This window comes from Chaetura pelagica, unplaced genomic scaffold (assembly GCF_000747805.2).
Source record: "Chaetura pelagica isolate M959 unplaced genomic scaffold, ChaPel_1.0 scaffold363, whole genome shotgun sequence".
In the NCBI taxonomy this organism is placed as follows: domain Eukaryota; kingdom Metazoa; phylum Chordata; class Aves; order Apodiformes; family Apodidae; genus Chaetura; species Chaetura pelagica.
Window position 1 is genome coordinate 932,126 of NW_009952720.1, and position 10,943 is coordinate 943,068.

The window sequence follows — 10,943 nt, forward strand, 5'->3', positions numbered from 1 at the left end:
GCCATCCATGGGACAGAACAGCATGGGGTAAACCCATGGGGACAAAGCTCATGTGCCAGCCAGGGAAAAGCTCAGGAGCAACCAGCTCAGAGGTGCTAACTCAAACTCAGCTGGCACCAGCATCCCTAAGCCCCCACACAGGGCTGAAGACCTTCACTGCAGAGGCAGCCCCAGGAAAGCTTTCTCCCCTCTTTTTGCAGCAGATCCCTCCCCAGCTTCCCTGGCTGCACAAAAGCCTTTCAAAGCCAACATTCTGGCCATAACCACCACTGCCAAGCACCAGAGCTGGCAGCCAGGGGCAGCTGTCCTCAGGCATAGCTGGCAGAGAGGTTAGGGAAAATGGAGATGTTACCTTGATGACCACCCAGTCAGCTCCCAGGCACCATCCACATCCTCCCTGCCCTTTTCCACATCTGTGTTCACATCCTCCCTGCCCTTCTTCATACATCAGCTCCTTTCCAGGTAGCCACAAGCCTGCAGGCAAGACAAGGCTGCAAAACTGCTATGAACAAGCTCAGGAGAGCAATGATGAGCTCTGCTGGTCCTAGGGCAGCCCCAACCTCCCCACAGGGTGTGTGCCTGAAGTACTGGGCATCCTAGAAACCCTGGGGGGTGCCCACATGGCATCAGTGGCTGGGGATGAGTGACAGCACCTTCCCCTCCCACTGCTGAGCTGTGCAGCCTGTTTTGCAAGGCCAGGAAGGAGGCTCAGCCTGTTTCTGTCCCATTAGCTCCCCTTCCCACAGCTACCTCCTCCAGCCAAGGCAGTGAGGAGCGGGATGGCCTGGCTGCACCAGCACCAACACAGCTGCATGTGTTGGGAGCAGGGGGAGGTTGTGAGCAGGTCACTGAAATGCAGCCCTGCTCCCAGTATGGAGCAGAGCCTGGGCTGGGGCTGCAGGGCTGGAAGGTTTCCTAACACCCTCAACACCTGGAGAATGGTATCCCCCTGCCATCCCAACTCCACTCCATCCTGCTCCCAAAGTGGCCAGGCCACCAAAATGAACTGGTCTCACACCTCTTTGCAGTCTTCCCGATGGCTGGGAGTGCTGGGGAGGGACGCAACGGCCTTTAAAGCATCCCTGCCTCCTCAGCCCCTGCCTGCTCCAGCAGAGTCCAGGCTTGTCCTCATTTCAGGCTGGGCAAGCAGAGGCCTGGCCCCAGAGGTAGCGAGATGATGCCAAACCTCCTAATGGAGCTTGACAGCAGTGGGATTAAAAGCAAGATTTTTAAGTGAGATCGCAACCCCGCTGCAATCAGCGTCTGCCCTGGGAGAGCTGAACCAGAAAAGAAACCTCCTGGCAGTGGGGAGAGTTGGGAGCACACACACAGGGCAAGGGCAGAGGGGGCTAGGGGGAAACCTCGCATCTCTCAAGCCCTCCTCACTTCCCCTGCCAACCCACAAGCAGTGGGAAGGAGCCAAGTTCCCTGCTCCAGTGACACACCAGCAACAGCCCCATTTGCAACTGGTCCGTGTGGGGAACAACTTCTGATGCCCCGAGCTTCAGAGGCAGAGTAGCCCACACCACGCACTGCTCACCCTTTCCTCTCTCCAGCTGTGAGCTCAAGGCATCACCCAGCACCCACAGGGACCTCTCCTTCCCCATCTCCTTTTGGTGCTGTGCCTGGAGTGGTGCCACTGGCATCAGGAACAGCAGAGCAGTGGTGGCCAAGATGTGGAGATGGGAGAGGAGATGGGAGAGTAGATGGGAGAACTCACCTGGATGTGAGTGGGTGCTCAGGACACCCACAGCTCCTATTCCCATGGGACAGGGTGTGCACACACCCTTGCAGCTGGCATCAAGCCCCATCCATCCCAGAGCACAACCCTAAAAGGCAGCACTGACCCTTTTCCCACCTGAGGAACCCTCCAGCAGCACTGCTGCCCCAGGTCTCCTCCACCATCCTTCCTGCAAGCAGGAATAGCTCAGTATCTCCCCCAAACACACCCCGAAAATGCTTTTGCAGAAGTTTGGGGTTAAGCTTGCATGGACCATCCCAGGGGCAGCTGCCAAGTCACCCTCCAAAAAGCCAGCAAGGCACAAGCACCATCCCTGCCTGCTCATCCAAAACTCAGTGGCCAGAGGCTGCTGCTCTCCTGCCTGGCAGCTCTTTGCTCCCAGCAAAACGCAGGGAAAATTGGGCCTTTTCACTGCAAGAAGGAGGGAGCCACTCCAGGGACTGGTGCGTGCACTCGGGAGTGGTGGAAAGAGCTGCTGCTCAGGCTGAAAAGCAAGCTCCAAACCTTGTTTTGCAGTGACCTGTACCAAGAACTGGCTTTTTCCTTTTTCTTGCCAAATGGAAAGAAAAAGAAATCCTTCCAGGTCAGAGGAAAGAAAAGCATTTACTTATGGGTCAAGTGAAACAATCCGATGCAGGCTTGACTGCACTTTTATCCTCCCTAAAACCAGGAGAAGATTCAATTTCCATCTGAAGGAACAACTAAAAAAGAGAAAGGCTTTTAGGGTCAGAAGCTTTCGATTTTGTTTTTTAAGCCTAAATGATTTGCTGAATTGAACCCCACTTTGCCAAGCGGGGGCTTGACCCAAAAGTGCAGAGGGGTGGGGAGGGGATGGGCTGATACATCCATTTGGGAAATATCACCCATGATAAAATAGCACCAGGCACAGCAGCAGTGCCGGGGGGGGGCTGCAGCCCCTGCGGGGGGCAGCCCAGGACTCCCCGTGTCCCCGACATGTCACCCAGGTACCCAACCTCAGCTCCTGCTGTGCTGCACACGCCGGGGTGCTGGGAGGGGGCTGTTCAGCCGCCTCCGCAGCACTTTGCTCATCCCAAGGGAGCTGTCACTTCCCAACCTCCTCCCTGCCAGCCGAATGCTTCCTGACAGCCCGTTTAGAACTCAAAGCACCCGATTAACCACCCCGGGCAGGCAGCTGTTCACAGACACCACGAGAAACTCTTCTGTAATGCTTCCCCCAACTGAAATCCCTGCTCTGTGCCCTTTCCAGACCCACCCACACCTGGGGGTGGGGGGCACCTTTTTCAGCTGGCCCAGGTCCAGCTCTGCTCTCAGGTGCATGGCCCCAGCTGAGGGGGAGCCCATGTTTCCATCACCAAAATGCCAGCACTCTCTTCCCACCACCCCATCGAGGGGGACAGCCACTCACCCCTGGCTCTCTCTGCCTGGCCACGCTGACCCTGGACCCCAACACGTTGCCCAAGTCCATTAGCAAGTCCCTGGAGCACCCACCTCGCTGGAGCTTTGCTTGACCCCAGCTTTTAGGGAGAGCTGCAGAGTTGCACTGCCTTTCCATTTTTAATTTGTTCTCAACATTTCGTTCCTCCCCTCTGGGGACTCCCAGCTGAGAACCTAATGCAGGCAGCACAGCCACCCCATGGCTATGGGGAGGGTGGAAATTGGAGACAAGGGAGAAGAAAGCAGCAGCTCCACACCCAGCCACCCTCCTCTGGAGGAGTGGGACCCCTTTGCACACATGACCTGGGACAAGGGGCACCCCCACTGGCACTGCAGTGAAAGGGTCCCCAACACTCCATGGAGATGCTTCTCAAAGAGGATGTGAACACCTCCAGCTCCTCCAGGCACCTGATGCCTGCAGAAATAGGGTTGTCACAGGGCAGAACATCTCCCTCCTCCTCATCAGGCACCTCTGTGGGCTTGGGTCCCCCCAGACTTCCCAGGTTTACCCCGATGCTGCAGCACATGGCCCTGGCACAGCCACTTCTTCCCCACTGCCTGGCACCGTGGCAGCAGTGGCCTGGGGCAAGGACATGCATGTGGCATCACTTTCCAGTCCCTGAGGCATCTTTCTCTTCCCTGGAGCCCCACCTCGCTGGAGCTTTGCTTGACCCCAGCTTTTAGGGAGAGCTGCAGAGTTGCACTGCCTTTCCATTTTTAATTTGTTCTCAACATTTCGTTCCTCCCCTCTGGGGACTCCCAGCTGAGAACCTAATGCAGGCAGCACAGCCACCCCATGGCTATGGGGAGGGTGGAAATTGGAGACAAGGGAGAAGAAAGCAGCAGCTCCACACCCAGCCACCCTCCTCTGGAGGAGTGGGACCCCTTTGCACACATGACCTGGGACAAGGGGCACCCCCACTGGCACTGAACATTTCGTTCCTCCCCTCTGGGGACTCCCAGCTGAGAACCTAATGCAGGCAGCACAGCCACCCCATGGCTATGGGGAGGGTGGAAATTGGAGACAAGGGAGAAGAAAGCAGCAGCTCCACACCCAGCCACCCTCCTCTGGAGGAGTGGGACCCCTTTGCACACATGACCTGGGACAAGGGGCACCCCCACTGGCACTGCAGTGAAAGGGTCCCCAACACTCCATGGAGATGCTTCTCAAAGAGGATGTGAACACCTCCAGCTCCTCCAGGCACCTGATGCCTGCAGAAATAGGGTTGTCACAGGGCAGAACATCTCCCTCCTCCTCATCAGGCACCTCTGTGGGCTTGGGTCCCCCCAGACTTCCCAGGTTTACCCCGATGCTGCAGCACATGGCCCTGGCACAGCCACTTCTTCCCCACTGCCTGGCACCGTGGCAGCAGTGGCCTGGGGCAAGGACATGCATGTGGCATCACTTTCCAGTCCCTGAGGCATCTTTCTCTTTTTCTTCTACTGCCTTAAGCAACAAATGTACAAACGGGGACCTGCCAGGCATGAGAAATGTGACCTGAGCTGCTCTGGGAAGGAAGATGCCAACACACAGCTGGGAAGATCAGGTGAGGTCACCCTGGAGCAGGGGAGTGGTTCTGGGTGGGTTTTCCATCCCCCAGGTGCTGGGGGTGGGTGGATTGATGGCTGTCCTGGCTCAGAATTAAGGCTCAGCTCTTCACTCACCTTTTGTCTTGATTGAAAGGATGTAGAAAACTGGTAAAACACTTCCAGAGCAGACAGGAGTGGCAGAAAATCATAGAAAAAAACCTCCACCCTGGCCCGTTAAGCATCAGAAAAAGCACCACTGGCACATCTACAGGTGGGCACTGAGTGGCCCTTGAAGCCCCTAAAGACCTGAGGAACAGTCTAGGCAGCAGCTGAAAGCCAACATCCATAACCAGGGCACTTCTATTTTCACAGCCTTTCTCTGCATTAATAAACTCAGGCTTGAGGATTTCTGGCCACAGGCAAGCTTCAAGCTTTTTCTCACTGGATTCTTTAGAGATCTCATTTGATATCTGCAACATGGGATTCCTGACACTTTGTATGTGTGGCATCCTAATTCACCATTTTGGGGGAAGGAAGTTTCTTTTTGCAAGCTACCAGCACTTACATGGACTGAGGCCTGAGCTGGGACACCTAAAAGCAAAACCCAAACCATCTCCCTCTGCAATGTCAAAACTGCTTGTGCACTGAGGGAGGGAGGAATAGGCAGCCAGTTCCTCTCTCCTGAAGGATATATAACAAAACATGACACCTGGATGTTCTCCTGAACCATTACATTGAAGAGCAATACATCAGCACAACACCAGTACAGCAAAACCAAACTATTTTCCTGAAAGCAAAAGTAATATTTGTGACAAGTACTGGGCACATCTGAGATGTCAGACTCCCAAGTTTCCCAAGGGATCAAACGTTTCTGAACAAAGAAAATGACAACACAGGCACACGAAGGGCAGCCTTCCTCTGCAGCTGCTCCAGCTTCTCCCCTCTTCTCACACCTTCTTTCTCAGGCCTGGGAGCCACTGTAAGTAGTGGCTGGAAGTAGCCAAGCGTGCAGCAGCCAACACTGTGGAGAGTGTGGTAGGAGGGATATAGAGTTTCTGAGATGGCCCCTGGTCTGACAGCCCAGCAGAGCTGTACGGGCTGACAGCAAGACTCCCAGGAAGCTCTTGGCTCTTCATTTTCTCTTCATCTGCATAAGGAGGGAGACAAAAAAGGAAGATGGTATCTACACTGTAACTCTAAGAGCTCCAATTTATACTGAAATCCCTTTTGCCTGGACTTTACCAAACCATGGCAAGAGGACTTTCTACTGCACATCTGTTTGACAAGCCTGACAGGGTATAATCTAAGAGCTTCTCTTGCTCTCCTCCCAGTGCTCACCTTTGTCCCCCCAAAGGTGGGAAATCAGGAATGAATTGAGTAGCTCCTGTCTGGAGAAAGGGGCCTCCACTCCAGACAGAGGGCAGTTCTGAGGCACAAACTGGCACTGCCTTTGGCAAGTCAAGCTATCTCATAAATTGGGCAAACTCTTCCACCATTTGGAAGATGGAAGACAAACACCCTCACAGGGACCTTACAAGGGTAAAAAAATGCTTTTGACCCTTATGGCTGGGAGACAGAGAGTCAGCGTGAAATGAACAGGCTCATGTATGGAATAGAGAAAGAGACTTCTGCACAAGAGCAGCAGGAAGTCTAGAAAAGACAACAAAAATCACCAGAGAGAGAAAAACCCCTCCATTCATTTCTTCCCATTAAAATTTTAGAAAGCCATTTTGCTGCACAAAGGTCAAACTGATGCATTGCATCCAGCCATTCATTATTGTTCCATCTCCATCCCACAGAAATGCCAACATTTTCACCTCTCCTAGCAAAGAGCCATAGAACCATGAGGGCTGGAAGGGACCTTAAAGATCATCAAACTCCAACCCTCCTGCCATGAGCAGGGAACCCTACCACTAGACCAGGCTGCACAAAACCTCCTCCAACCTGGCAGCACCAGTCCTAGGATACCACACAGTGACCTGCAAGACTCATGGCACAGTAAGAGGCTGCTCTGTTTTCTGCCCTGTTAAAATTCTACTGAGAAATCTATTCGTACTGTTATGGTTGTCCAGCATAAAGGGTGCTGCCATAAGTAGAACAGAGGGATGGACAGCTTCACGAAGTTGGACCTTGTTGGAAAATCCTTCTATCTGACCAGGGTCATCTCGGCTCATTTCTGCTGGTTGCTCGGAGTAGATAAAGGAGGTGTCAAAGTCTTCCACTGACTTGAATAAGACAGCAGGCACTGAGGACTCTCCAAGAGAATGAGGTGTCTGCAAATGTATATAAAAAACTCAGGAGGTGGTGTGATGAGTGCACACTAAGTTCATTAGCTGCCCTGATCTTCATTATCTCTCCAAGTCCACAAAGAACTGGAACGTCAGCAACTACATGATTTTTAAAAAAACCAAACAAACACAGACCAAAACAAAAAAACTATTTACTCACAACCTTGGCCAAAGGGCAGTTTTTTCTGCACAGCAAGCTGAAAAGAATGACAGATTATTGCAAGACACAAATCACCATGTCTCAGCAAAGAATTAACAGCTGGCTCATCTCTCAGCAGCCCCACGCAGAACAAATGGTGGCAATGGCAGAGGGAGTAGGAATTGAGTCAGATGAAGTTCCTCTGCATTTTTTGCTTAAGAATACAAATTAAACTTAAATTCCAGGGATGATCACCCACATCTCGGCCATAGAGACTAGAGCTGATGTTTGTTCTTCTTCATTCAGCATGGAGGGGGAAAATACTGCAATGGCAGAAAAGCAGCAATTCACCTTGCCCAACCACAGCTGTTCAAACATTAGGTGCTTGCTCTCTAGGCTTCTGCTGTTGTCAAGGCAGCAGAAGAAAGGACTGCATCACCATCCATAGGTGCTTCACATCTTGGTGAGAGTGTTCAGAGGATTAGCCCAGACCAAAACAACTGGTTTTTATGCTAACAGATCTAAACAATTTAAATTGCCCCCCACAAAGGGACCGTGAGGCCCACCTGAAGCAGCAAGGAGAGCTACACGGCTGGGCAGCAGAAACTGAGTGTTCACAGAATGCCAAGACAGAACAATTTGAACAACAGGCACCACTGGAGTCCAATTCACCAGCTGCTAAGCTTGATACCACCCCCTCACTGAAAACCTCTGCCTAACATGCAGGTAAAAATAGAGTGGGCAAAGCAGAAACAGGGTACAGGAGTGGACACTGATACTGCTCTGGAAAGAGCTGAGAAGGAAATAATTAAAAAAAACCCCAACAAACTGAGGCCACTCAGTTTACAGAAGAGGCAAATGAGACAGGATACCCTAAAGAGTGCTGTGAGGGGCAAGAAGTAAGGCAGCATCTCTTCCTCCTGATTCACACACCACCATCACTGAAAAGGAAAATGCAAGCAGTGAAAACTGGAAAGGAGGGAATACCACCTGGTGATGCTGTAAGTGCCACAAAACATGAGAGAAAGAAAATCTTCTTGTCTGTCCTCATAACTAGCTGACTAATGCATTTTTTTTCCCTCCTCATGTCTACAGGCAGGGTTATTTTTCAATCCCATGGTCTCCCTTACTAGAAATTCTTGCAATTTCTTCTAAGGACTGTAACAGAGATCACAGCTAGGGACAGAAAATGTGCCCAGGACATCTCAGATTCGGCTAGGAAATTCCTATGCTTTGAAACTCATGCAGTTGCAGGGGAGCATTCAAGTCAGCCAACAAAGAGCCTATCACCATCTACCCAGCTGCCTCCATCTAATCTCAATGTATTTTCTCCCCACACTTGCTACCAGAAACTTTTCTCTCATCCCCTCAAAATCCTGAGCACAAGAAACAACAGCAAAGGGGAAAACATACAGCTCTGAGCCAGTTGTTATTTCTTTGTCAGCTGCTTTTATAAAAAATACACACCAAAGCCATCAAAAGGTTATTCAAGTTATCTAAAAACAAGAATGACCACTTCCAACATCAGCAGCTGAGAAAAACACCCTTACCTTAACCACTGCCATCAGCTCTGTAAGAGCTTCATTTGTATCCTCCTGTGCCAGTTCAGGGTCTTGGTCTGTTGTTCCTGGGACACCCATTTCCTCCAAAAGTGGCAGCACATCATCCTGTGTCTCCTCAGCAGGCAGGTGCAATTGCTAAGGAGATGGACAAAGCAAGAAAAAGGTACAAGCCAGTGTGTGCAGGAGAAAGCAGGATGCACGGGAGCAAATTACAGAGCAAATGTGGCACCAGATGGCACCACTCAGAGATCAACTGAGAGAGAAAGGCAAAGGAGCTTTTCTGTTCTGCTCAGCAGTTTTAACTTTTCTCTCTGGAGAAGTCTGGGCTACTTGGAAAGGACAGAAAGAACAAAGGAGGACAGGAAATAATGTGAACAAGAATCTCAACTTTCACCTTGAGCTCTGTCACTTTAGCTTCTCTCCTCCACAGCAAAACCTATTGCTTGGAAAGCACAGTTTTATTCAAGTTAATGTTTTCTGGTTATTGCCTGCTGCCTTCTGAGAAGCTTTTACCTCACCTCAGAGAAGCTTTACCTCACCTCAGAGAAGTGTCCTAAGGTAGCAGAGCTGATAGAACAGTGTCCAGTCACTTTGCACTTAAGGGCAGGGTGGTGTTATTAATCCTGATGAGGCAAATCTAAGACGGGACAATGCAAAGGGAGTTCCCTGCTGCTGAAGGGGAGTTGACACAAAATGCCAGCCGAGCAGTAACAAGTGTCATATCAGACACATTTCACTCCAGCTCAAAACACTTTGAGTAATTTTCTAATTGACAATCACATTAATGACACAACAAGAAGACAGGAATTGTTTTGGGCAACTAAACAGAACAGCAGGGAAGAAAATGCTTCAAGTCTTAAACAAAGAGAGATCTAGAGGACTGCAGCTTCTGAGAAACGATTCTAAGACCCTTCAAATCATTCAGGAGGAAACGTGAATGCAGTTACATTCCTCTAGTCTCCAAATTGCCAGCCATATCTGACACTCACACACGGATCCTGCTGCAGTTAACCAGATTTTTCCATTAAAATCACAATAAGCTCAGGTTTGCAGAGTCTCAACCACATTCATTTCTTCCAAATACATCCAGATACTGGTTTGGGACCTTCAGTTCAGATGACGTATCAACAGTGCAAAGGCATTAATATCTAAGATGTACAGCTTATATAGCTTCTCTAGCATAGAAAGAAATGCCTCTGGCTAACCCAAAACCTAGGTAAAATGACTGCTTTACAAGTTACTAACATTACACTAGTTTTCACTCTTATTTCAGAGAAATGTCACAATAACAGCTCTGGAGCAGGCCCACTGCTGAACTCTTCAACTGCTCACATTTACTTGTAAGGTGCTTTGGCCCCTGGAACAAAACATGTCATGAAAATATTACAATTTAAATAACACAGCAAAGTAGAGAGAGTCACCTGTAGACAAATGTTCTTGCTGTTTCTAACTACTATATTAGATTGCATATAAGACACTGGGTTTTTCTCCCTGCTTAATCCCACTGTTCATCAGCTTCTCCATCTGTCAAACAGCAAAGGGCCTCCTCTTTCTAACATGCTCTGAAATCTAAGGTGTGAAGCAGAATCCTGGTCTGGGCACCACTCACCTTTAAAGTTATCTTTTTACTAAAACTGCAGTTACATACAAAATTACCCCCTGCAACAACCAGGACTGCAAACCAGTTCCTTTCACATAAACTTAGATCCAGAAAGACCCTTAAAGCAAATAATACACCACTGGTTCTTCTGGTCTTTCCTCACATTTAATGATACCCCAAGTTATTACAAATCCTTTCCCAAATCCCACAGATTTGAGAGAAAAACACCCCATTGCTTGGCTCCCAGGGGTACAAATCATGCAAGTGCCAAGTCAAACTGATCTCAAGAATCTGGTCCTGGTCTGAGATCTTGGCAGATTCCATTCTCTCTCTAACTGAGAAATTATGATGCATATGGGAGGTTAGAGAAACCACCGAGCCACACAGACTCCCTGAAGTCTGTAAAGGTGTCCAAGGACAAGGAACTGGAGATGTATTTATGGCCCATGTGTATTTGTTTTTGCATTATGGTTCTGCTTGTGAAAAAGCAAAGAGAAAACAACTCCACAAAAACTGCATGGGACTAAAATTATGTAGGTTTACAGATCCCTGGAGCTGATTTCACCATATGGTGACTACGCCAAAGTCAAAGTCTCACCTGGTCACAAGGTTCATCCCCATCTAGCTTTAAGCTTGCTGTTTCACTATCTTCATCTAGAGATTCCTG

The 10,943-nt window shown here is 49.9% G+C and overlaps 1 protein-coding gene across 1 annotated transcript in view; it reads right to left on the bottom strand.

Moving 5' to 3' along the window:
• Positions 1-5,634: 5,634 nt before the first annotated feature.
• Positions 5,635-10,943, bottom strand: part of TDRD5 (tudor domain containing 5) — a 15,638-nt gene continuing 10,329 nt past the window's right edge. Inside the window, exons 8-11 of the mRNA XM_009994673.1 lie at positions 10,875-10,940; positions 8,665-8,811; positions 6,843-6,912; positions 5,635-5,834 (exon numbers count right to left, since the gene is read on the bottom strand). Of these exons, the coding sequence (XP_009992975.1) occupies positions 5,635-5,834; positions 6,843-6,912; positions 8,665-8,811; positions 10,875-10,940 (483 nt within the window). The remainder of the gene's footprint in view (positions 5,835-6,842; positions 6,913-8,664; positions 8,812-10,874; positions 10,941-10,943) is intronic.